This window comes from Rhinolophus sinicus, chromosome 17 (genome assembly GCF_057876585.1).
Source record: "Rhinolophus sinicus isolate RSI-liver-muscle chromosome 17, RSI-T2T, whole genome shotgun sequence".
Classification (NCBI taxonomy): domain Eukaryota; kingdom Metazoa; phylum Chordata; class Mammalia; order Chiroptera; family Rhinolophidae; genus Rhinolophus; species Rhinolophus sinicus.
This window is the reverse complement of record NC_142517.1, coordinates 44714817-44742577: the sequence shown is the minus strand read 5'-3', so window position 1 is coordinate 44742577 and position 27761 is coordinate 44714817. Positions and strand designations below refer to the sequence as shown.

Below are 27761 nucleotides of genomic sequence, written 5' to 3'. Positions count from 1 at the left end.
CTCATTGCCAAGAGTTTTGGGCTTATCAGAGAATTTGATAAAAATTTAATATACCCAAACATTTATTCTCAGTTTCTGGAGTCAATTGATACTGTCACAAAGTCTATAACCAAAGAGGAAAAATGCTTTGGCACTCACAGACGAATGACCCCACATAGGGAAGGGTACTATGACAAGCATCCATGGGCATCTTCCATCAGACACACGGAATGACCTTCCATGCCCCTCCACTAGCAGCTCTGAGAAGGAAGTTCCACCCAGTGAACTTGCCAGGAATTCTAAAAATTCAGGACAACTGAGACAGAAAACACTTTAAAAGCTTCACCATATAGAACAAACAAACAACCCAGCCTAGTGATCTACACTTTTTTCCCTCTTGCTTGATTCATGTCTAAATATTGATCCCATGACACACTTCGTTTCACATACAAAGTCAATACTCCATGCCATGTACAAGTAATGATGACAAGTCTATGCTGACAAATCTCTCCCAATTCCTTTGTGACCAAAGCACAGGGAATGGTTTATAACCTGGAATCAGAGTTAAGCTAAAGGACTCTGCAGAGTTTTTGAACTCTCAACTTCATCCTCACATTTACCAGCCATACCCCCACTAAAATCACCATAAAGCAGTTGTCCTCACGCAGCCAAAAGTGCAGCCAAGAAATCAGGCAGGACCTTCAGTATAAGCACTATGCTAAAATTGCAGAAACTAGGGTCACATCTAGGTTTTTGTAAAAATGCTATCAGCAGAGCACATGCAAGAAGAAAAGTAACTGCACTAGGCTGTAAAGACTGAGGTAAAGACCTCTTTCTTAATGTCCAGTGTCCTCAGTCTTAAGATTTGGTGTAATATGTCTTTAGAAAAAAAAATTAAAATATTTTTTTTAAAAAAGCAGGCAGGTTTAGAGAACTGTACCAACTGACAATGAAATGCAACTTGAAGAATTAGAGGAAAGAATACAAAGTAATACTTTTTTCAAGTCATGGTGGTAGAGTGCTTTATTAAAAAAGATTACAAATGTAACTCATCTTTTTGGGGTTAATTTTTTTTAAATAAATGGTAGCATGACAATGGAGATTCCAAAAATATATTCATTCTATGATAATTGCTTAATATCGGTCAAACGACAAGAAACACAACTGAGGGGAAAATCATTTATAAAAGTTATTTGTACAGTTATCAGAGTACAAGAAAATCAACCTAGAACCACATCTTATACCAAACACTGTAATAAGGTACAGATAGATCCAAGAGACAGCATTTTAAAAACTAGAAAAGAGTAGACTAGTGTATTTATGCCACTTGTGAAGGGGAAATAACTTCTGGCCAAGAAACGATAGAATCACAAAAGACATGGTATGGTTGAGTACAAAAATATAAACACTAATGAACAAGTCTTATACCACAAAATATAATAAAACAAACAGGAAACAAACAATAACAAAAGAGGTAAAGATTTAAACTATAATGAAGAAAAGTTTACATCCTACGCAAAACAGATAAAATTAGAAGATGTCAACATTCAGGTCTAACTTGGTAAGAATTTTTTTTAAGATTGTTTAGTTTTAACTGTGAGAAAATATTAAAATCAAATCATGAAATCCTTACTACCTCCTGAAATAAACACAGTAAACCAATCTTAAGGTGAGTATATGCCTACTAAACCAGCAAAAAAGTATTAAAATTACACAGTCCAAAGTCACAGAGAAAACCTGTATAATCTACTTCCACAAATAAATCAATTCCATCTTCATACAGAGGAATAAAACTGTGACCCTGTGATACATTATTTCTCTTTTGTGTGCAGACTTCAGGAACCCAAAAGAAAGAGGGGAAAAAAAACACCTTAATTTGTACAAAAATATTGACAGATGCACTATTTATGACAGGAAAAAGTAGCAATGGTCCCAAATAGAGGAGCGAAGAACCTGTGGCATATAAACACAACAAAATACTGTAACATTATTTAATATCACAAACGGATGAATTGTGTGTAATGTATATACAAAATATGTATAAAATTCTGTATAATGTCCATAGAAAAATGTTAATGAAAAACAAAACACATGCTTTTGATCAGGAGTAAAGGGAAAAGGGGACGGGAATTCCGTACATTGGCCTAAAATGCAACTGGAATGTGATAAATGCTTTTAAATTTATTTAAGTCCTTGACTGTGAGGCCCACAACCTCACCCGCCATGACCTCCATGCTTGGTCTAAAGTGGTGTTTCTCACACTACTGTACTGAAGGACTGGGTCGTTCTATATGTCATTTTGCTTCTATTCATTAGGGAAAAACATGGGGTCCCACTGCATGTGGCTAGTTCCCAGCTCCAGCCAGATGTGAATGCTCATGTGGTAAGTCCCACAAAACCCACAAATGGGTCTACATCCCAGTCAAACAAACTAATCCACTGCTCACGCACTTGGATGTGGTTGCAAAGTCAAGTTGCTACAGACATTTCTAAGCACTTACTCTCAATGTTTGTACCCACCTACTGGCACCAGTCAACTGGCTACACTTTGAGCGGCACTGGTCTAGAGCCAAGTGAATTACCCAACCCTGAGTGCCTCCCTGTCAGGAAAGTGTTAGTTCCAGGACCTTCAGGGGCACCCCATCAGGCCTCAAGCCTTCAGAGCAGCCCCCTCAAAACTGACTCCTCATGTCAATGCCCACACAACTATAGATACACCCCAGGTCCCACACCTGTCCCCCGTCCACCCTGCCAGCCTCTGCCCATAACCAATTCCAACGTCTCCCTGCTCATTCCCCGGGGCTGACAGTCCTTAACTGCAAACCCACTTTCATTTCACAGCTGATCGCATCTTGCTATTTGAAATCTGTAGCTGTGAGAAACCCAAGCTTCCTTCATGTAGGGCCACTACATTCAGAAGCTGAGCTACAGTAGCTCCTTGAGAGCAGGAAAATTGTGTCACATTCATTACTGAATGGCAGTGACAGTATCTGGTGCAGAGCAAGATTGAACAAACACTTATGGAACGATTGGCAAGTTTTGTGTAGTTATTTGTCTGTCATTCAGTTGCGTAGTAAACTAACGTGTCTCTCTCTCAACCTGGCCCTCAATGCCCTTCTGATCTGGATTAGAAATACTTCCTAGCACAGGCTCCACTTCAAGTCTTTGGCAGAACTAAAGGATGGGGAACATCAAAAGAAAACTGATGGCCATGCATAGAAAAACAGCCTGAGACACAGCAGGAATACCAGCTTTTCCAGTTTGTTTGGCTAAAATCACACACTTAGCAGCTTGGACACTTGAGCCCCACTGCCCCAGGTCACCTACCTTCTGTGACCAAGCCAGCCTCACATAGCTCTTCAGGACAGTGGCTGCCATCTCCGCACCCCTCCTACCTTGGACCCTTCTGGCTCCTACTGTCAGAGGCCACCCAGCGCAGGATGGCCAAAGTGTTTCTCTGCATGTTCTTGGCCAAATAAGATTCTAATGATCATTTTCACAATACACCACACAGAAACTTGACCAAGATGCAAGACTAGATTTAGAAACCTGAAATCACAAGGAAGTCAAAAAATACCAGTCAGGGTTTCTCTAAGGCTTTATGATTCCCTCTGAAAACTTCTCCCACCCCACCCTTAAACCACAAGACAGAAGAGCAGTATTAGAAGCCCAAGCATTGTTTAAACCCACTCTTCAATGTATGTCAATATAGATATGATATATCCATAGCCATTCACTTAGTACTTTACAGGGTGGTACCCTATGTACTCTTCAGAAGTACCATCAAGAATGAAGTCACCTGCTTTGGCACTGCCATTTGAAAGAATATTAAAATAGGGGCAAACACAAAGATCAAGGTTACAATGTGTTTGAGGGCAGTAAGTGGACAGTCATTTTAAACACTGTCAATCAGTTGGTGTTCAGAGAACTCTGTTTACGATGGTGTGTTCTTGGAGACCAGCCTCCGCTGGAAGACAGGAAGGGAGAGTGAGCACATGTGAGCGACGCATTCTGGAAACAGAGTCGCTGCGTAACCCTTGTTTTTAGAACTACAGAACAGGGTGGAAAACAAGCGGTCATCGCCACAAAGAGAAACATGATGTCGGTAGAAGGAGTCACAACAAATCCCCGTCCAGGACAAATTACATGCTAACACTCCGGGAAGACTGTGACTCACACACTCGCGCAAACGGGAGACAAAAGGAACAAGAACGTGGAATTTTCTAGAACACTGATTATTTTTTTTAAAAAAGGAAAAGAAATGAACTAATTGAGCTGCTTGTAATATTGAAAGGAAATAGCCTGAATGCTCAAGAATAGATTTGTTTAGAAATTGATGGTACGATCATGAAATGTAACACTCTTCAGCCATCTATTATAAAATTGACTTGTGATATGTATTTACTGATAGGTATTTCTGAGTGAAGAAAGCAGGTAATAAAAGAGTGTGTATCATGTTATAATATATGTGACATGTATACATGGCATAGCATGATTTATCTCAGCAGAGAGATAACGTGGGACTCTTTTTTCTTCATATTGTCTTTTGACATTTTCTAATTTTTCTTCGGAAACACGGATTCACTGTTTAACAACAAAACAATAAAAAATTTTTCAACTGAATGTCTTTAGAACCAAATATGCGTATATGAAATAAAACAAACAGTTGGTTCAAATGTTCCCTTTTCTTTTTTTTTAATTTTGCTTTAATTTTTTTTATTAGTTTCAGGCGTACAGAACAACATAGTGATCAGGCATTTACATACCTCACAGAGTGATGACCCCAACAAGTCCACGACCCACCCGACACTGTACGTAGTTATTAGAACATTACTGATTATATCCCCCATCTGTACTACACATACTACACATTCCCGTGACTACTTTTTAATTATAGTTGACATTCAATATTCTTTTATATTAGTGTTAGGTGTACAGCATAATGATTAGACATTTATAAAATTTATGAAGTGATCCCCCAATAAGACACTACCCATCTGACACTATACATAGTTTTTACAATATTATTAACTATATTCCCCGTACTGTACTTTACATCCCCGTGACTCTCCTGTGACTACCAATTTGTACTTCTTAATCCCTTCACCTTTCTCACCCAGCCTCCCAACCCCCCCCATCTATTAACCATCAGTTTGTTCTCTGTATCAATGGGTCTGTTTCTGTTTTGTTTGCCTGCTTATTTTGTTCTTTAGATTCCACATATAAGAGACCTCATATGGTATTTGTCTTTCTCAGTCAGACTTATTTCACTGAGCATAATACTCTCTAGGTCCATCCCTGTTATCGCAGAATGTTCCCTCTTCTTAACCAAAGCTTTCCTTAGGCTTTCACAAGCCAACTTCATAGTTTTAAGGGGCTGTATGTTCTCATTATTCAAAGTAAAAGTGTAGTTTGAAATAACTAAGAGATTATCTCAAAATGTGTAGCTAAGGACCTTTGGGGACATATAAGTAAAAGAGAGGTGATAAGGAGTGTAATCGCAGGGAGGCTGATGAGAATGTGATTACAACAGAAAAATTAAACAAATCAAGGACACTGTACCCCAGTTGGATGCCATCCAACTTTACAGAAGGGGGATGGTCTGTGTGGAGTCTGGAAAAGAAGCTGTGAAGGACAGTGAGGCTGTGATGTCTTCTCCAGGGGCCAGAGAAGCGGGTGGGTGGGGGTCTGGGGCAGGAGTTCATTCATCAGGGAGAGAGAAAGAGACAAGCAAGGCTGGTGCCCTGACGACATTCACATCCTAATAAGAGCAAACATACAAGAAACAAGAAAGAGATATAAGAGATAATTCCCAGCAGTCATAAGATGCTGGAGAAGCCTGAGGGAGGGTGGAGATACAAGAGGCTTGGGTTCCTTATATAGCTGGGGATGGGGAGCCAGCGGGGGTGAGGGGGTACCTCAAGGATGAGGGGTCAGGCTAGCAAGTGGGAAGGGCACCCCAGCTAGATGAAGAAACATGTGCAAAGGCCACAATGACAGAAAAGGCATGGCTACATCCTGAGACACCAGAGAGAGAGGGAGGGTGCTAGAGTCACACGAGAGGGAGGAGGTGGCAGGCTAGGAGGAGAGGTGGGCAGAGGCCAGCAGAGTTGGCCTGAGAAAAGCTGGAGTTCACACCAAGTGGGATGCAAACCCAATGCAGGGTTTTAAAGGGAAAAGTGCCACAACTTGATCAACATTTTAAAAGATCCCTCGGGGAGAACTGTGGGGAGGGGCTCAAGAGAATGTCTGGGTACGAGGTTATTATATAGTCTAGACCTGCACTGTCCATACAGTAGCCACTTGGCCACATGTGAATATTTAAATCTAAATTAATTTAAATGAGGTTAAATTAAAAGTTCAGCTTCTCCGTCACACTGGCCTCATGTCAAGTGCTCAGCAGCCACAGGTGGGGAGGGGTGACCACACTGGGCGGTGCAGATTACACAACATGTCCAGCATCACAGAAAGTTCTGTTAAACAGCCCTTGTCTAAACAAGGCAAGAGGGTTGCCAAGCCTGGGGAGGTGCGAGGACAGGGAGGGCAGGGGGCTTGTAGCAGACACAGGGAAATCTGGACAGATTCAGGCTAATAATTTCAGGATGGAGCCCAAAAGCATAGAAGATGGATTAGATGCAGGGGTGTGCGGAAAAGGCCAAATCAGGACAACCCCTAACAGTTTTGACTCATTACTTTATAGACTACCCACCTCTCTCTGCTCAACTCTGGCTTTCAGCAAGCAACCATCTGCCTATTAATTCAACCTCTCAGGTACTTCCATATCTGAATAGTAGATATGAATATTCCAATGACCGGAGCCCAGATCCCCAGTACATTCTGGCTTCTAGAGCAAAACAAACAGACAATGGTTTTAAAATGCAAAAATTAAGTTCATGCAGATGGCAAGCAAATGTGCAATAAGAAAGTAAAACAAGGTTCCAGATCAAGCACAGCAAGCACGCAACCCAAAGAAAGGGGAAACATGGAGAAAAGCACTGTCCAAAAATAGGCTGGAGAGCAAGGAAAGACGCAAACAGTTCACCAGAACAGAACTACCAGACACAATATGTGCAGAATCCAAAGATTGAACACGGCACCTTGAGCTGAGCTGCCGCTGAGCTCCCAGATGGCTCAGTTGGTTGGAGTGTGTCCTCTCAACCACAAGTTTGCTGGTTTGACTCCCGCAAGGGATGGTGGGCTGTGCCCCCTGCAACTAGCAATGGCAACTGGACCTGGAGCTGAGCTGTGCCCTCCACAACTAAGACTGAAAGGACAACAACTTGAAGTTGAACAGCACCCTCCACAACTAAGATTGGAAGGACAACAACTTGACTTGAAAAAAAAAAAAAACTATGTGCAGAATCCAAAACCTTGGTTTCAACAATAAATCCACTAAAATAAATTCGTCTGGATGAGCTAAGTAGAAGAAAACAAATGCATATAATCCCAAGACAGTGTAGGTCTCTCTGCTAAACATGGATAAATCCTGCTGAGGCCGTGAAGGGTTAAGAAAAAATAGAAATGTTAATGGGGTAACTGTTCTTCCAGCTTGCTCCAACTTGGGGGTTTTGCCTTCTGCAGAGGACTCCTCTGCCTTAGAACTGCACAAGCTAAAGGCAGAGTCCGAACAGTTAGGTTTTGACACGCTGTAAATCTACTATTCCACTGAGGCGTCACTGATTAACTTTTTTCTTAAGTATAAAGCGAAATCCTTGCTCTGGGTATTATGAGGACACTGTCACCCAAACAGCTGGGGAAGGGTTCAGGTAGAGCACGATGGGCAGCTCACAGGACAAGTGGGCAAAATAAAACTTGTCCGAGGATGAAGATACTGAGGTGAGCATCTGCAGCCGTGCTAAACTGAAGTGATTCCCAGCTAACACCTAAAAGCACAAAATGTGAAACCGCCTCATCCGGGGTAAAAACCTTGTATGGTAATTTCTTATTATTTTCTAAAAGAGATGGTTTTCTTCAGGGTGCATTTCCCCTGATAAACTATATTAAACGTAAGGACTAGGTTTCCCAGCTAACTCATAACAGCCCATCAGTAGGAGCTGAACTCGAGCATGAGTAATAGCCCTGAACAGAGTTCCCCCAAAGGAGGCCAACACACACTCACGCCCAGGGCTTTCGCTGTAGGGCAGAGCCTCCTGCAGAATCACCAAGTACAGCATGGCTTTCTTTGGCAAAGCCAAGACCGTATAAATCCCACTTCACCTTCTTCTCAAAGGGATCCCTCCCACTGAATCCCACTAAAGAGATGGATAGCAATAAGTAACAATTTTTATGGGCAACCGTGATTACCACACCCGTGCAAGGTAGGTACTACAGAGAGGAAAAGCAATGCCCAGAGAAATGCAGTGAAATTAAGCCACTTGCTGAAGTCATATCACTAAGTAGTAAAGGGGTGGGGGAATTTGAACCCAAGCCAGTCTGGCCCCCACACACACTGCTTGGTACAACTAAGAAGCAGATGTTGTTTTGGTGGCAGGAGCTTAGGTGGGCGGTTGTCGGCAAGCACACACCATCATGGGCACTTGGGGAAAAGAGCAGTTGTCTTTTTTTTTTTTTTTTTCCCAAGGCTGTTTCGTGCCAGGAAAGCAGAAGGGACAGGCAAAGGAAAACCATCCCACTCAAGTAAGTAGCTTGTGCCACGTATTCATTCTGCCAGGCTTTCCTGTAGGGGAGAAGAGGGGATTCAGCAGACCCCACCAGCTCCACTCCTCAAACTCAAAAGGACAGCGGGAGTCCCTGGGAGGGGGCAGCTCCAGGCTGACGGCTCCCTGACGAAAACAGAGGCAAGAGCCAAGGTGCCAGGCTCTGAGGCGCTGATGAAGCAGCTGCAGGGTTTGGTAAACCCACAGTTCACCCATCCTCATCAACTGATGTCCAGCCACTGGATCTGTCCGTGGTCCTGCTCTGCTGGTGGGGACCTGAAGAGACAGCTCACACCAACGGAGGCTCTTTCCAAAGCCTCAGGCTGGGGATTCAAAGGCAGAACCTGCCCAAATGTCATGTCCAAAGGGGCAATTCAGCGGTGGTTCTGAAAGGCTATGACAGGGGAATTACTTTCACGCACCCCACTCCTCACCTTCGGGACCATGTGTTTTCTTTCCTCCTGGCCAACCAACCCACTAATCCAGCCCGCCAAACCCATTTCTAAGAACTGCTGGGGACAGAGACATCTATGTACAGGTCACAACTTCACAGCGTACCCAAAGAATTAACCAGGACAAGAAAAGCAACACTCAGCTTGATCAGGAGAAAGTGTTCATAATTGCAATTCACGTACAAGAACCACCAGTCTCTTGGCCAATCACCCATGTAGTTGACACGGGGCAAATCTACCCCACAGTGATTTATTTCATAAAACAGTAAAGTCTACTTGTATTCTACCTATAACAACTTGTGCAACATAATTATCTGTTCAAATTTCTAACTCCTGGAAAAAAATACTGCCCCAGGCTCCTGTCTGAGTTTCTCTGGAACTTGAGCCAATCAGTGGGAGGGCAAGAGGCATATGCCAGTCTCACTGCTCACTCCACAACTTAGGGGAAAAGATCCCAGGAGCACAGCAGTGGGGTCCTGGGGCCCTTCGAAAGGAAGAGCTACTCAAAACTCCAGGGTCCCTAACCTAGGGACTGCCAGAGTCTGCAATCAGAACCCTGACCTCCGAGCTCCATTCCAGTTGCAGTTTTCCCAGTGGGCATAGAGCACTTGCCCACCGACCTGGACCATCTCATCTTCCTCGTTTACGTCCTTGATTCACTCCAGCTCCCAAGCTACAAGCTGTGACATCATCTTTCACTCCTCCCACTTCTTCACCCACTGCATATTCTGTCACCAAGTTGGGCCATATCTTTTATCAAAATCTCTATTGCATTATTCCCATCACCCACCATCTCTATCCCCAGTGTCATCACCCTAATGAAAGCACGCCCCGTCCCCCAATATTACAAGAGACTCCTAATTGAATTCCTATTCAACATCTCCCCACCTCCTAACCTACTGTTCCTCATTCCACTTCCAGAACAGCCACACCAAACACCCACCGTCCTCACCCCGTTCCCTTGCTCCTGTCTGGCCAGCCCATCTGGTGTAACCTGATCAAGACCAACGTCCTTTATATCCCACAGAGGTTTCAACCTTGTTTTCCAGACTCCCCAGTAATCCTCTCTTCCACAAGACAGCTAGCTCCCTCATGTTCATATACACACCTAGCTTGGTCCCACCTCCATGCCTTTATCCTCTCCTCCCCAAAATGCCACCTTTCCAGATCCTATTTCAGTTAGACCCGTTCAGGGTCTAACCTCATGACACATCAGGCCTAAGTCCCATCTCTAAGTCACATACCAGTCTTAGAAGGAGTCCTTGAACAAGCTACCTAACCTCTCTGATTCTCAGTTTCTTCTGTAAAATGGGGCAACAACACTAATTATCGTTTACAAGCCAATCGCTATTGTAATTACATGAGATAATGTATGTAACAGCATCTAGTACAGTGTTTGACTCATAATAGGTTCTCAAAAGTGGCACTCACACTCCAGTATGCTAGAAAGATCCATGTCATATTCTTCCCTCCTGTGGTCCTGTCTCCCTCCAAACACAGCTTCCCTGCCTACTACAGCACCTAGAACAATGCTGGGTGGATAGTAGGCTCTAAATAAGTATTAACACTGGCTAATTAATACAAAACAAAACGTTTTATTTTTAATAGTATCACAGGAAACACATACTCTGCACCTCAAGCAACATCTCTAACCGGGAGGCATGCTCAGATCCATTAAATTCTTGTCATGATTGCATCATCCTGCAGTTCCAATCCTAAAACCAGGTGCTGCTGTTCACGTCTCCCTGCACATGGGGACAAGGGGAGTCCTAGGCTGATGGATGGCCCATAATACTGACCATGAGCAGCAGCACAGAGGCCTGGCTCCGCCCACAGAGACCAGCCTGAGGGGCACCCTGTGTGATCACCTCTACCCAGCTTCCCTGGGGCACCTAGAATCACAACACATTACATACTCGCCAAGGACCCTAAACACTTTTCCCTGGCTTTTCAAGGGTCAAGGTTTTGACTTGCCAGATAATATAATAAAATAAAAATATGATAGAGGCTATTTTAGTAAAATTTTTATGCTAAAATATAGGGTCATAATTTCTTTTTCAAACAGAAAAACAGAAAAGACGCAGCCTACTAGTACGGGTTCACAGGCGGCAGAGTTTTTATTTAGTCCTCTACTCTTTTCCCTTTAATTCTGTAAGACCTCAGCTATTCCGTGTCTTTAACAGTCAGTTTCCCAACCATCACAGAGTTGTACAAAGCGCTTTGAAAGCACAGCAAGATAAGTGTCTAACTCAGCTGGGGGGTTCGGGAGCAGCTCTCATAGGTGCGAGGGTCAGTGGGGTCAGTGGGGTTTTTCTCAGGCGGTGAGGTGTTGGGACGAGGCATTCCAGGGTGAGGGAAGAGCATGGAACAATACATGGATGGGTGAGCTCATGGAGCATCTGAAGAACACAAAGTCCTTTGGGCCAAAAGGACTACAACCAAAGGGCAGGTGCTACGTGAGAGCACTGGCAAGGAAAGCTGGATCAGCACGTGCTCTGTTACAAGAGTCTGGATGGTGCTGTTGAACATTTCTAGGCAGGGAAATGACACGTTTCAGAAAAACAATGGAGAATACAACGTGACAGACTGGAAGGGAGGCAAGGTGGGCAGTTAAGAGGCTTCTGCAAGAGTCCAGGCAAGAGATGATGGGGGCCTGAACCTTGGCAGTGGAGAAGGAGAGAGGAGGCTGGTCACCAATGGGACGTGATGTAAAAGAGAGGGAGATACAGCCATGTTCATAGCAGCGTTATTCACCATAGCGAAAAGGCGGAAGCAACCCAAGTGTCCATCAACAGATGAATGGATAAACAAAAGGGGTGCATACATTCAATGGCATGTTATGCAGCTTTAAAAGGGAAGGACATTCTGTCACATGCTATCACATGTGAACCTTAAAAACATGATGGTAAGTGAAACACACCAGTCACAAAAGGACAAATACTCTATAATCTCACCTATACATAAGGTACCTAGAGCAGTCCAAATTCACAGAGATAGAAAGTAGAATTGAGGTTGTCAGGGGCTAGGGAGAAGGGGGGATGCAGGCTTATTGTTTGACTGGGATAGAGTTTCAGATTTGCAACGTGAAAAACGCCCCAAAGATGGACAGCAGTGATGGCTGCACAACAATGTGAACGTACTTAAAAACGGTCAAGACGGTAAATTTTAGGTTATGTGTATTTTACACAATTTTTTTAATAAGAGAGAGAGAGGGAGAGGGAAGTTGGGTGGATGACATTACATCTCCCAGCCTGGGGCACCAAATGATGGTGGCACCATTAGCGAGTCCAACCCACAAGAAGAAGAGTGCAGGGGAGGAAACAGAACTCAGAGCTGCACAGATGTCCAGATTCAACATGAGCGGAGAACACAAACCTTCCTAAAACGGCTCCCGGCCAGCATCAGCATCACCGCTGACATCCCAAAACTCTAAAAATGACACAACTTTAAAGGTAATTAACTGCTGCCAAAAAGAGACAGCAAGAGACTTCTTGATTATTCGCTTGGAAAAGGAGGCCTCTGGGCTACCCAGTGCAGACTACACACATACACCAATTTCACTCCTTTCTGAAAGCCAAATGAGAGACCAGTGAAAAGATTTTCTAAAAACATAAACCATAGCAACAAAATCTGGAACTTGGACTGCAGATGGATAAGTGCTAGAAAGACTAAAACAAATTGACAAAGCTGCATCCTAGGCCTGCAGCAGGGAATGCTAAGATAAAATCTGATTTACACCCCAGAATTTCCAAAAGCTTCCAGAACTGGCAGCTCCAGATAACTCTTGAAGTTGGGGGTCAAACTTGGACTAAAATAAGGAGGAAGGGTTGGAAATCTGTCTAGGTAACAATCAGAGCCCCAAAGCCCTCCTCCACTCTAAGTGGTCCAGCCCACACCAGCAAACGAGGGGAGATTTATTCTCTAAAGAAGGTGAAAGCAAAGGACTCAGGCCTGTGGCACAATGGGTTTAGTTAATGATACGGGTCCCATCCTGAATACACAGGAACTTAGAAATGTATGTGTAATGTATGTGTCTCAGTCCAAATTTAGTCAGAAAATACAAACTATTCTAGGTATTTTCAGGCAGGAAGGGAGTTAATACAGGGAATTAGAGTCTTACAAAATCATGAGAAGAGCTGTGAAAGCCAAGGTCAGAGGAACCACCATCTGTTCAGGAAATCAGGAGGCACGAGCATCACAAGGGACTGCACAGATGCCCCCAGCTGCCCACGACTGTGCCGTGTGCCATAGCTGCAATAGCAACAGTGGCTTCTCCTTCTCTTTTGCCTTCTGAATCTTTCACTGGCAGAATCAAAATCAAAATCCTGCCATCAAAGGATTCTGAGAAGTGCAGTGTCCAGGGTCCCAGCCCCGCAACAAGGGAAAAGGCTTAGCAAAACAGTAATAAGGTTGAGAACCATTAGACAATACCCAGCCGGTATCCAATATCCAGGTGCTGAGATCACCCCCCTCCTCTTCTCGCACTCTGCTCCCTGAGTACTGGCAGACAGGCCTGCACTTTCCAGGCAAGAGATGACAAGACCCCTAACCAGTGGCCAAAGGGAAAAACTCAGGCTGCTCAAATGTACGCTTCACCAAAGAAACAGTCCGGCCAGATCACACTACAGTAAAGCTCACAATCAGCAGAATGAAGAATGCACACTTCTGAAAGAGTCAACAATTCCCAAAGTAGCTGCGATTTTTTCAAAAGGAGTCGCATTCTCTACAGTTTCATTTGCTTCAAAAAGAATGTACGAGACAGATGACATTTATGGTTGGGTTAAGATTAACAACCAATTATTTAATCACCACCAATGTGAACCCTTAAAAGCCACAATGCAGGTGGGGTAGGTCACTGGAGCAACCAATTGTACTTTTCTGGTCTAAACTCTCTAACTATGGTTTTCAAAGTATGGCCTGGGAACGCTGTGATGCCCCCAAGACCCTTCAAGTGATCTTGGAGGTCAAACCATTTCCATAACACGACCTTATTTCCCTGTCTCACTCCCATTCTCTCATGAGCATACAGTGGCATTCTTGAGAATCTACATGACATCTGATGACATCATCACTCTAATAGCTAATGGAATGGAAGTTGTTTTAAATTTTCGTCTTAATTTTTAATATGGTAACTATCGGCAGAAACCACATAAAAGCTCTTTGAGGTCCTGAAAAATATTTAAGAGTATAAAGGGACCAACGAGCTTCAGAATCATTGCTATGAAAAAACTTTTCAGTTAGCTGTTTTGGGATGGGAACTCTTGGTATGTAAAAATAATTAGATTTAGTTGAGATTTACATTTTCAAAGAGAAATAAAATGTTCCTCAATTTGGCTTTACTATCTTCTGTCTGTTTATCCATTGGGATCAGGACTTTTCCACACAGATCCTAAGTTATTTTTTCCTCTACAAGTAAGCCCATGATGGCAAGCCTCAGAGCCTGGAAGGCAGCACGCAGACAGCAGAGTAAGAACGACAGATTCTACAAAGACTCCGTCAGACCCCTGCACACCAATGTCAGCGCAGCTTTATTCACAACAGCCAAAAGGTAGAAACAACCCAAGGGTCCATCAACATGGGAATGCATAAACAAAATGTGCTGTTGACATACAATGGAATCGTATTCGGCTTTAAAAAGGAAGGGAATTCTGAACATGGATGAGCATTGAGGATATGCTAAGTGAAATAAGCCAGACACAAAAGGACAAACACTGTGTGATCCCACATATTGTGTTTTCCCAAAAATAAGACCGAGCCAGACCATCAGCTGTAATGCGTCTTTTGAGGCAAAAATTAATGTAAGACCTGATTATATTATATTATATTATATTATATTATATTATATTATATTATATTATAAAGACCCAGTCTTATCCTATAGTAAAATAAGACAGGGTCTTATATTAATCTTTGCTCCAAAAGATACATTAGAGCTCATGGTCTGGCTAGGTCTTATTTTCCGGGAAACACAATATATGAGCGGCCTAGAATAGAGACAGAAAATACAAGAGTGGTTACCAGGTGGGGTTGAAAGAGGCTTGTTATAAATGACACCTTCATGGCTCTTATCATTTAGGAAATTAAAAGTTTAAGGAACTCTGTACCAGGAACAGGGACAAAGACCAACTATATATTCCTTATTATAAATCACAATATCACAGAAGGACGTACTGAACGTCTACGTAATAGGAAGTTTTCTTACAAATAGACGACCTCAAAGCCTTTCCCAATGGGTATCTAAACTGGCCACTCCCATAAGGCTCCTGTCCATAAGAGTTTTGCAAAGACTAGCAGGAAGATGGAAACCAATGACATCTCAGCATCACCAAGAAATCTCAGAGCTTTGGAGAAAGGGGAAAAAGCACCTTTTTACAAAATAGTGCTGATGCTAGGAGGGAAGAAGAGGTGTTGGGGCATGTGCGGGTCTCACATTCTCTCAGACCACCTTTCTGGTGTGTGCAGCTGCTTGCCACTGCAAGTGTGGCCTGACGTCCTAGCCTCACTGCACCAGGGTCTCTCCCTTCTCCGCTGCTGCTGGCCGCAGGGAGCCTGCTCCGCCTCTCTGGCACAAACACAAACCTGGAAGAGTAACGGGGTTTCACCCTGGAGCACCCTTGACCAGCGGGCCATGGGAGCCGGCTCCCCTCTTCCACGTCCCAGGTGGAGGAGCATTCGACTGTTCCCCAGAATCCCCAGCCAGACTGAGCACCAGTGGCCACCGTGGTAGCTGGCTCAGTAACTCACTCTTGGGTTGGCTTTCCTTCCTTCCCTTTGTCAGACTTCCCTTGGACATTCTTCCACTTCTGTTCCCTGGGATACCTTTCCAAAATAAACTGCCTGTGCCGAAGCCCTGCTCTCGGGCTTTCAGCCGACCCCAGCTAAGACCAGGCTTAGATAAGCTCTCCACTCCCAGACAGGTGGGGAAGACACACATTAGCACAAGAGTAGCCCAGCTCCTCCCACACCTAATACTGGGTACAAGACATCACACCTAGTTGATGTTTTAAAACTACCAGTTAAATGGGTAAAAGAAAATGAAATGGTGGCAAACTCTGGAAGACAGATTACAACGAACTGCTGTGTTATATGACACAGACTCTAAGTAGTAACGTAGGCTTCACAGGAAAAGATGAAGTCTGAAGCAGAAAGGGAAAGGTGAGGAAGAACCCTGAAAAATGAGCAAGAGAGAGGAAGGTGGTCCTAGGAAAGGAAATGAGTTTTACGTGTTGAAGACCCAGGGACTGGCCTCCCCAGAGCAGGTAACCTGGAAATTGAGAAGAGGTGGGACAAAGTACATTCCAATGAAGGAGGGGCTCAACAACCAAGAAGATGGGAGTAGATTTTTAATGGTGGAACATGAAGGCTGACGAGCAGAAGTGTGAACCAATTTACTCACTTGACCACATCAACTTTCTGCATAACCTCTGACAACCATACACTCAGGCTTACAACCATAACAGACTCTCTGTATCACTTCCTTCTCTTCCTATAGTGATGGCCAGGCACAATTTACATATTAATTTATTTAACCCATAAAACAACCCCATGAGGTAGGTTCTATTATTGTTCCCATTTTACAGATGGAGAAACTGGGGTATAGAGAAGTTACATAGCTGGGTGACAGAGCTGAGATTCAAACCCTGCCAATCCATCTCTCTCTTTCACATTTGTTCCCCACAATCAATGAAATCACCACATTCTATATGATAATCCTACAGGATTCCTTTCCCAGTGTTTCCCATATGTTGTGTCCTTACCATCTTCAGAACCTGTAACCAAATGTAATTCATACACGTCCTAGACATTCAGAGTTCCTAATATATACCAGATGCTAGGTTGGCTGCTGGGGACACAAAGATGCAGAGTCCCCATTCTCTAAGAAGATCACATTACAGATCTTGCAAGAGGAACCAAGTCATGGAGAGGTGAACCTACAGATCAAGGCGGCAAGGTGGACCTGGGATGAAGCCAAATTGGTAGATGCAAAAAACAAATTCTCACTCATCCCAGAACTGTTACTGAGCACCTGCTATGTGCTAAACCCTAGAAGGGGAGAAGAGAGGAAGAAGAGGGACACTGAAATGAGTTACGCCATCACTCAATACCCACAAAGGTAAAGAATAGCAAAGGTGTTCACACCGTGCCTTATACATGGCACATACAAAATAAAACTTTCCGAATTCAGTCTTCCTCTAACACCACTTTACATCACATTACTTCCAGGAGCTTTCTATAACTGACTACATGTATCTAAAATCAAGATACTGTTCTAGGTATTCAAGGACACCATCTTCTACTCTCTACTTGGTTTTGACCTCACTTCTTATTAAATCAATATTTTTCTTCCAAATACATTACAAGTAAATAAGAAGATAATATTCCCACTTTATGTGTTTACACATGTGATTTATCTAACCTGGAATGTTGGTCTCCTTTATGTCTATCCATCTTTATGACCTTTTTCCAAAACAAGGAAGGCTATTTTTTTCACTCAAATGGTTTTAATCTTTTCTCTATCAGTGTCCTATAACACTTGTGGATTAAAGTCTCTGGTATGTTTGGCACCAATGGATTTTACTCTGTATGATTCTTACAGGCATGCCTGGATGAGTTGGCAGACAGTCGGTGCGAAGAACCCTTGCTGGATTCATGACGGAGTGTTAAGTACTATAGCAAAAGATCTCGCATTACCATGCACTGTGCTTTAATAGGACTTGTTATCAAACCTCTTTCTCTTCCTCCCCTGAAACAGATAATGAAATATACTGATTCATCAGCCTTCTAAATAAGCCCGGTCGTCCCCAAGGAACTACTGCGACATGAATGAAATCATCGTTTTACACTGGACAAGATGCTTCTAGAATAGTGTTTGGCACACAGTAAGCTCCCAGTAAGCTACTTGTGGAAGGGAATTAAAATCGCCAGTTTTTTTCACTCCTGCTATACACTACATAATGCAGTGAAGGTTTTCAATAACCAAGTTTGTAGAAAAATTTGAAGATCAACCTTGATCAAACACAGAAAAAGTAGTTTTACCCATTTGACATGCGGTGCTCTCCTACAAGACAGGCCACTTTCTTCTTCCTAGCGTTTCACAATGTCAGTTGTTTCCTGAGGACCATCATCCCTCTCTACCCGTAGGAGCTACTAGTGGGAACCTGCCCAACATTGCACACAAAATCTGAAAATAGCATTTCAAATAATTTGTAGATAACAAAAAATTTAATGTCACTTGAAATGGAATATCACAACATGCTAAGTATTAAATACAACCATTTCATTCCACTCTACATAGACCTTTTGAAAGAAAAAATAAGTAATGAACAAATAAATGATATTGGTATCCCCCAAATGATCTTGAATTAGCATTTTAAAAAAGCTAAATGTCACAGAGAGGATACTAATTCTGGTGCTCCAATGCATACCAACCAAAAATGCTTTGAAATCAGCCAGACTAACCCACAAGATAATAAAGGATGCTTTGGAAAATTTGCCACTCATTGGTGTTGCTGTTGTTTTTTTTTTTTCCCCCTCCAACAATACTCTACATAATATGAAGAAAATGTATTATATTGTGAAACCTGCCTCAGCCCCTCCAATCCATGGTCCTCCTGGTTGCACTGAGATCTGCTGGGTGACACATGAGATCTAAAGTGGGTGGATAAAAATAACCTGGTCCTCAGAAAGACATGATAAATGCCAGACAGCTGAGTCACTTTGAAACCCATTTTGACTCTTGAAAGGGACATTCACCCTCCTTTTCCTTCTCACACATCCACATACAACCTGGTGAAAACCACCACCAATCACCCTGGGTGGAAGGCAGTAATCGGTGTTAACTTCCCCCTCCAGTCTCTGAGGTCACGACTCGAGATTGAACTTTTAATAATTTATACTAGTGCATTTCAGTCCAAGTTACTCATGTAAAGGGGAAAAGGGAGAGGCTTAAGAAAACCATCATAATCCAGGAGACCCCGTATTTCTGCCGCCCAAATAGAGGTACCAGAAGGCTTCTTCTGACATTCTGACAGAAAGGAGTGGGGGTAAGTGGAAAGCGGAGGAAGCAAAGCTCGGAGAGGAAATCAGAACTGTCCAGGAGTGGGAATCCCGGGACAAAGCAAATGGTCCCAGAAAGCAAAGGGCTGTGGGTGTCCTGGGCCGATCAATCCCGTCCACCTACCTACCCGCCCTCTGCTCCCGCCCCGGGGAAGACGAAAACCGTCTGCAACGCGGAGTTCAGGTCAGGGAACTCCGATTCGATCTTTCCAACGGCAGCGGGGCTGTGTGCAGGCTGGTGGGACCTGGGGCCCTGTCCGCCCAGGAAGGCTGGCGGAGCAAACCCCCTCGGCTGCAGCGGTGTTGGGGAAGGCAGCGCCCAGCACCCAGTAGGCATGCACTAAGTGTCTGCTAAACTGCAGCGCCACTGAGCCAACTCCGCCGCGGGGAGAAGGAGGTCCCCGGCTGCCACTGCGCATCTTCTCCCCCCGCTTCACGTGCCGCTGAGTTCGGCGGCTCCCGGCAGCCACAGGCCGCCCGCACCGCGACCCTCCCCCGAGGCGCCGGGAGCGCCGCGGAGCCTCACTCACCGGCGAGTCGTAGGAGAAGGCGCACTCGTTCTTGTAGACCCTGTCCCCGGACCTGGGGACGCGGATCGTGGGCATGTGGGGCACCAACAGCTCGCCGATGTCTCCTGCAGCCATCTTCCTGCCGCCGCTGCCGCCCGGCATGCCGAACAGGGCGCCCCGGCGCTGCATGGCCGCGGCGCGCACCGGAGCCGAGCCGAGCCGAGCCGGAGCGCTGGGTCTGCCCGCGGCGGCAGCGGGCTGCGCGGGCGACCGGAGCCGAGCGGGAGCGGGCGTGGAGAGCGGGCCACCGAGAGGGAGCGGGCACCCGGGGCCGGGGGCCGGCGGGCGGGGGCGGGGGGGCGCTGCTATTTTTAATCCAATGGCGAATCGCCGGCCCAGCTGCAGCGTCAGGCGGGGCGCTGAGGAGCGCCAGCCGCAGAGCGCCGGGGAGGGGGCGCTGGAGAGGGGCCCAGCGCCGGCGCCCCGCTCCGCGGTGGGGGCGGAGGGCGAGCCCCGGGGGCGTCGGCTCGGGATCCCGGAGCGGGCGGGGGCTTCCTCGCCCACGCCGGCGGGCGGCGGTGGGGCACCAGCACTGGGTTTTCTATCCTAAATCTTTAGGTTGCGAGAAGGGGCAACTCCGAGGCAGCCAACACAAAGAGCAGGATTTGAGATTTTTAAAACCGCTTGCTTTTGAAACAGCTGAAGGTACTTCCCCTGATTGGGTAGGGGTGGGACTCCCTGTGCAAATCTGGACCTGGACGTCGGGCCCAAATCCAAATGTGCGCTTTGCACTTCGGTGTTAACCTCACTAAGCCTTTTCCTCACATAACATCTAAAGCTCATCAAAACAGAATACGATCCACTGAAGATAGACTATATTTTTGCAGTAATAGATTTTTTTCTTACATTTGGGGTGGGGAGGGGTGTCAAGATTTTTTTGGGCGGGGAGAGGCATTGTATTTTTCTGTCTTTGGAACGTCTTCTGCGTGATTTGAAGTCTCCGTGCCAAACACTGAGTAGCCTGATTTGGGAATATTATGTGTAGACATACATATTCCTGTCTTGCACGTCCAGTTCCTTAAAATAAATAATGAATGGGTTGGTGGGGAGAGGAGAGGGTGAATAATTTGCGAACAGAGCATGCCTCACAGCACACTCTCATTTTCTAAAAAGAAAAAAAAAAACCTCCTAAAGCACAGGTTCAATGCCACTGAGGTTCCCTAACTACGTCCAGCGTAAAGGGCAGGGTACCCAGTGAGTCCTGACAGTTCAGGAAACGCGGAAATATCAAGGAACTGTGAATCAAAACGCCTCTCCCACATTTAAGTTGTCCTTAATTATTTTTTTCTTCCGTTATTTCTCTGTTAGTCTCCCTGATTCTGCAGATGCGCTGGTTCTGCTAGGGAGAAAGAGGTACCTAGAATTTGATGTGAAGTTGACCAAGTCCTCTCTTGCCTTGCTCTTCTGGATTTCCATATTCTCAAGCAAAGCTCAAGCACACAATACATTCCTGTAACTCACAACTTCCTAATGCTACCTGATGGAAACAGAGAAGAGGCTGAGAGCAAAAAATTAAATACTATTCTTATCCCCATCATTGGGCAGGTATCTCAAGGAGTTTTTGCTTTTTATTTATTCTCAATCAGCTTATCATCTTCTAGTAGTATCTGTATCTGTTTCAGATTCGTGGATGAAGCTTGCTTGTCCATTTACAGAGAAAAATTTGATTCAAAGTGTTCAAAACTTTAAAATTGTTAATATTTCTAGATTAAATGCAAATTAAATTGAGACACCATTTTTCACCCTTCAGACTGATAAATATACAGAGGGTGCCAAAAAATATATACACATTTTTAAGAAAGAAAAAACTGTATTAAAATTACTCTGATGGTAACCACCTTGAGCACCTCCTGTAATTGCAGAAGTCAAATGTGACTTGTATTCATCTTTTGTTACCGGCATATATTGAGTATTACAATTTTAATACAGTTTTTTCCTTTCTTAAACTGTGTATACATTTTTTTTTGGCACCCTCTGTATATTCAGTTTGCCTGGGTTGGGAAATAGGCCATCATAAACATTTTGGTGGGAATAAAAATGATAAACCTCTTTGGAAGGAAATTAACAACACCAATCATAATTTTATGCGCATATATTGTACTGTTTTCCCCAGCAATTCCTCATTTAGACATTTATCCTACAGACAAATTCACACTGTGTAAGGATCGGTGTTGGAGCACTGTTTATAGTACAAAAACTGACAACAGCCTAAAGATCCATGTATAGGAAGTAGTTAAACTGCAATACCATTGAAAAGAATGAAGCGCTCTGTATGTGCTGATGTGGAACAATCTCCAAATAATATTACTAGATGAAAAAAGCCAAGTGCAAATCAATGTGTAAAAGCAAGGAATACGTGCAAGGCTCATGATATGCAGCAGGCCCTCTGGAACATCCCGTACGGACACCATGGGCCTTTCTTCCAGTTGGTTGTAACGGGGGTAAATATTTTTAATGTTGTCCCTCTATATATGTATACAAATATATTCAATGATGATAGATAGATAGATGCTTGTTTGGCCTGAGGAAGTCTGCAGAAGAATACATAAGAAACTAACCACAGTTGAACTCTTTGGAGAGGAATACAATGTCTGAGGTTAGAGGAGAACTAATCACCTACCACTCTTTATTTTTCTGTATTATTTACATTTTTATTATGTGCAACTATTGCTTTCAAAAGTAATTAAAACTCAATTGTAAAAACACTGTAAGTTCAACAACCAGTAATATTAATAGAAATTGAAGATGATTACTGCATCCCTATAAAAATCATACCAATTTTTTTCAGGTAATGGCACACATCGAAAATGGTATTTGTACAGCCCACCGAAGTTATCAGTCAAGGACACTCCTTGCAGCCTGCGGCTACTAGTCTGGAGACCCGGGTCACCATGAGCCCCACTCACAGCCTCCCAAGAACCTACGAGATCTCATCACACCTGGATTCCCATCTCTGCACACCAGAAGGAAAGTTCTAATCAAACCAGAGGAAAATGGAAACCATCTAAACATGGAGGAATGATTAAACTGCGTACATCTCAAAGACATTTATACAGATCTTTAAAATGATTGCTTTAATACATTTGTAGTATAGTTAGCTTAACATATTTACAATGCTTATACAATATTATTGCAACTCGGTAAAAATAAACATGCATTTTGGAAAAACTAAAGACAGAATTTAAATAGTTACGTTTAGAATTTAATTATAGGACTTTGTTTCTGCTTTCAAAATGTCTTCAACAATGTTACATTTGTTTTATATAAAAATGTATCAAGATAAAAATAGTTAAGAGAAATTTAAATGAAGATAGTGTCTTAATTGTGCTATTTTAGGAAAATAATTCTAGTTCAATTACTGGAACTGGTTAACTTAATTTGATAGATTCTACATATGAATTTATAACTGGACTTTTACTGTTGGACCAATTTCTACATGTGGCTCTTGATCAACGAGCAGGAGTAAAGTGATGCTAGTTAAAAATTTTTAACTTCCAACATAAATTTAAAGTCTTACCGAAGAGATTTCAGAGCTGTCATACCAAGGTACTCAGGCCACCATGTCACTACTGCTAAAAAGCCTCCTCCCATGAGGTTCAAGGTGGAGCCCAAACTCCCTCGGCCTGAGGTTCAAGGATCTCTCCATCCAGCACTCCTTCTTTCAGACTTTACTTCCACTCCAACCCTTCTGGTGAGCTCGATTTACTCTCCCCCAAGGATCGATGTAAGGATCAGCCTTAGCTGAAAGCACTTCCCTTTTATTTCTATCTTCTCAATCCTTTCAACAATTAGGATTTTTTTTTTCCATGAAGCCTTTTCTGACTGATCCAACCTTCAGGGACAGATATATTTTAAATGACAGCCCCTATTGTCTGTACCCATCATTGGACACTGCCTTATGACATCTTTTGTACTATAATTAGTCTTGGTTCCATATCTTGTCCCTCTATATACCGGGGGTGCCAAAAAAATGTATGTACATGACTTGTATTCATCTTTTGTTATCGGTATATATTGAGTATTACCATTTTAATACAGTTTTTTCTTTCTTAAAATGTGTATACACGTTTTGGGCACCCTCTGTAAAAAGCAAACCCTTTGAAAGAAGTGTTATTTCTTAGTATCCTTGCACATTGTGTAAGTTCAATGTTTATGGAATATTGCCTGCCCAGAAAGGTACTACTCTGTTTATTTTAGGTATTCTGTAAGTCCCCACCAAATGAATGACACATCTGTTACATTGTAATAGATATGTTTTGCAATCAGCTGTGCCTTTTAGGAAAAATCATTGCTGCACCAATGTTGTTCCCAGAACTGACAGAGGTTACATTAGAACATGATATAAATATTAGTTATTACTCGTATGACTAATGCCCCCTAAAAAAGGAGAATTGGGGAAATCTCCAGAGAAAAGAGATAATCTTAATTATTTCAATTAATAATAGCTCTTGACCTCAGATATGTTCCAGTAATGTACAGTGATCTGGTAAAGCCATGGTGACAGTCTGTGGAGGCATAGCCGTAAAATGATCTATACTGGTATATGGCCTCTGCAAGAAACACTAGTTATTAAATGTAAAACAGTAGGTCATTGGTTAAGAAATTTAAGGCATTTTCTGTTTGAGGGAATTGTATGTAATCTTTAAAAGTCATGTCGTATAAAAATATTCATTGGCATGGAAAAATGATCACTATAATGCAAACTTCAAGAGCAAGACATAAGTGAGCATATACACTATTATTCTGTTTAAATAAATACACACACATAACATAGTCATAGCATAGAAAAAAAGATTAGATTTCAATAGCCTGTATGTTAGGTGATCATCTCTGGGTGAAAAAAAATTTTTTTTTTCTTTGTGCTTTTCTGTGTTAGCTAAATCTTTTGCATTGAGTACCCATTTCTTTTTGTGAGTAAGGGGAAATGTTACCTTTTTACACTATCACTGATCGTATCTATTTTCTCCTCCACCTGTCCTCTTTCTTACCTGCTTGTCCCCTTCACCACCCATTTAAAAATAAGCAGGTTTGTGCTGTTAGGTTTGTAGATGATCTGCCTAACTAGAAGGTAGGTTCACGCAGGAATGAGCAACTCCTTGAACAGCTCTTAACATCAATATGGGGCAAGCTGTTATATAGCCTGACAGGAAACCCGAGGTTTCTGTTCAACTTTTTTGGGTTTTGTGATGTGTAATGCTCACCACAGTCCTTCCAGGAGCCTGATTTATAAGTTACTAACAGAGGCAGGTAGGGTGATTGCTTTTAGGCCAACCTGACACCACTCCTGCTCACGCCCACCACAATTTCCATGCGAACACAGGAAAACATGTCCTACACTCATGTAAAAAAGCCTGATGTGAACACAGTTTTTTAAAAAAATTAACCATGGGGCCACAGGCTGCTTTTCAGGTTTCCTAGTAAATGGGCAAAGCAAGTTACCTAAATATAATACATATTGGCTCCAAAACCTAAAGGAAGTCACCAAACATTTTGCCTTATTCTTAATGATAGGAAATTTAAGATGAAGAATTTGACCTTCTCTTTTCTGTATCATTAAACTCCCCACTGGAGTTTCAGTGGGATGGCAAGCCCCTGTATTTCCTCAGAATATATCTCCCTACCTTCTATCACAGGACACCTGCCACTTCCTGCTCCCTGGGTCCTGTCTGCACATTGTCATCACTATAAGGACTAGCATGATGTCTCATAGATGTTGATGGTCAAGATCAGGCGTTGGCAAACAGTGACCCGTGGGCCAAATCCAGTCTGCAGCCTGCTTTGGTAAATAAGGTCTTGTGGGCCCTCAGTCACATGCATCCTTTTCATATTATCTATGGCTGCTTTGGAGCTGAAGCAGCAAAGTGGAGTAGTTGCAACAGGAACCATACAGACTACAGGCCAAGATGTTTACTATCTGGCCCTTTACAGAAAATGTTTGCCAGCCACTGAAGATCCCTACAGGCTATGTGTGTGTTACGGTCCAGAATCAGAGAACTGACATGACCTTCGACTTGGGCTACTTCACCTCCAGGTGAAGGCAAATCTGTTTATCTGAATAGAGACAATGCTTTCACCAGACCAGTAGTTGCAAACCGAATGCTGGAAGATCATCTCTGGAACAGCAACCAAATTGAAATCACCCCTTGTTCACTTTACCGCAGTCCGCCATTTTCTATTCTAATGGGAGAAATGATGGGAAATGATGGGGAAAAGCAGGGGAGTATGACAGGAATCACCACGCCCGTGTCTTCCTGGTCCGTGATGCTGGCCCGATTTCCTGCTCCACTCCACATGCAGCCTTGTTTTCTGTACAGGATTATTAGGTGGCACTTGGTCCTTCCTACCACAGTAATTATTACTCCACAGGTCAGGGAACCAAGGTGAAGATTCTGTACTTGGCTAAGGTTGTATATTCCAATAATCCTTTCAGACACCGGAGCACTAGCCACAGGATGAGCTTGGGGTCCCGTTGGGCCTACCATGAGGTGAACGAGGGTTAGAAGCTCATATATCATCTGCTCCTAAAAAGTCTCCATTCTGGCATACAGGAGTAGAATTCCAACAGGCTATGCTGGCAAGCAGAGTCAGTTTCAATAGTCTCTTCTTCAGGGCACAGTTCCTAGGGGAGCGGCTGCAGGGAAGGCCAGGAGGAAGGTTCACAGTGACCATATCTGATGAGACTGTAGCATCTCTCCTAAGGAACCCAGCCTGGGAGTGCCAAGTAATTTCCATCTCTAACAGTGACTATCTAGTGTGGTGGCCTGATTCAATCCTCTGCTTGTTAAACTTGGAGGGGGGAGGCCGGGATGTGCTATCTTAGAGGAATGTGCGTTGCTTACACTCCTGGGAACCCCGTGATAAACTGTAGCCAGTTACCTGTGAATCATGTTTGGACTACTGCCTCATATAACCATGCAGGCTTTTCTCCTAGCAGTGAATTACTACCACCCAGGGTGCCCACCTGGGACTCCTCCCAGCCCCACAGGGATCAGAAAACCCCTTCCTGGGCAATTCATGCCAGCGACATTCAGAGTCAGTTGGAACGATTAGTAAATCACCTTTGAAAGATTCTGCACCCCATTGGAGATGTATTTGATACGTCAAACTCAGCATTTCAAGGGATTCGTAGCCCTTTGTCAGCATGTGGCAGGAGCCAACATTTGGTGCAGGTTTGTGCTGGACAACCCGCATTTGCATGAGGATCGTGCCCATGCAATAAAGGATGTCTATTAAGTAAACCCATGTTGATCAGTTTGACCTGATCCAAATTCATGCTTTGCCCTCCTTGGTCAAGCATCCTCAGAATCCATTCCCACAGACATTGCTCCATTTTGTAGAATTTGCTGATTCCTGTGACAACTTTGAGTGTAACAACTGAACTCTTTCCACTCTGATTCTGCAATTTACTCTTGGAGAACACGTTGAGTTGTCAGCAAAAATGGTTATCAGTAGAAAACACGGAAGGGTTGGACAACAGCGCAAATGGTAATTTGCTCCTGAAAGGGAGTATGGCTTCCTTAGAGAAGGAAAGAGTGTGGGGAGAAGTTCAGGAGGGTTTCAGAATTTGGGATTCTCCAAGTCCCCTACGTACTCCTAGATTTCTCTATTTTAATTATGGGAACCTACTCTTTTCTCATTCATGCCATAACTTGAACACAGAAATAATATAGCATTTTCAGCAGTAGGATTTGATTTTCAAGAATCTCATTCTATATCTGCAAGCAGGAAGTCACTATTTTATCATGGTCACAAATACTTTGAGATTCATTCTATTCCTTATGGACTTTAAAGATATGAGCATATCTATCCCTTGCATCATATTATCCAATATCTTTTCAAACAGAGTCCTGACATTTCCCACTCTGAGGGGTCCAGGGCAGCCCCCTTCCCCCAAAGCTCTATGGCTCCAGGCACACTGTCTCAAACAACACAAGTGCTAACTTGATTCATCTATTTCACCGTTGAGTACCATGGCCTGCTATTTTCTATCTTGAAATCTAAATGGACGTCTGCCTTCTATCTGATCTACTGGCGCCCCACACCCCCAT

The 27761-nt window shown here is 43.5% G+C and overlaps 1 protein-coding gene, 1 long non-coding RNA gene and 1 other non-coding gene across 8 annotated transcripts in view; 2 read left to right on the top strand and 1 right to left on the bottom strand.

Moving 5' to 3' along the window:
- Positions 1-19990, bottom strand: part of USP13 (ubiquitin specific peptidase 13) — a 105235-nt gene extending 85245 nt beyond the window's left edge. Inside the window, exon 1 of one of the 2 annotated variants that reach the window (XM_019751835.3) lies at positions 19675-19990. In XM_019751835.3, the coding sequence (XP_019607394.3) occupies positions 19675-19842 (168 nt within the window). In that variant the 5' untranslated portion in view covers positions 19843-19990. The remainder of the gene's footprint in view (positions 1-19674) is intronic. The other variant, XM_074328294.2, reaches the window with a different exon arrangement.
- Positions 677-858, top strand: LOC141568127 (small nucleolar RNA SNORA81). Its single transcript, XR_012491156.2, has one exon. It is a non-coding gene; the product is annotated as a small nucleolar RNA SNORA81 (small nucleolar RNA).
- LOC148754762 (uncharacterized) lies at positions 18800-23018 on the top strand. 5 transcript variants are annotated; one of them, XR_016019582.1, is made up of 5 exons: positions 18800-19131; positions 20272-20358; positions 21022-21258; positions 21857-22154; positions 22502-23018. It is a non-coding gene; the product is annotated as an uncharacterized LOC148754762 (long non-coding RNA). The 5 variants fall into 5 exon arrangements; XR_016019584.1 differs by lacking the exon at positions 18800-19131 and adding an exon at positions 19139-19328; XR_016019585.1 differs by lacking the exon at positions 18800-19131 and having other exon boundaries at positions 20124-20358; positions 21039-21258.
- Positions 23019-27761: the final 4743 nt, after the last annotated feature.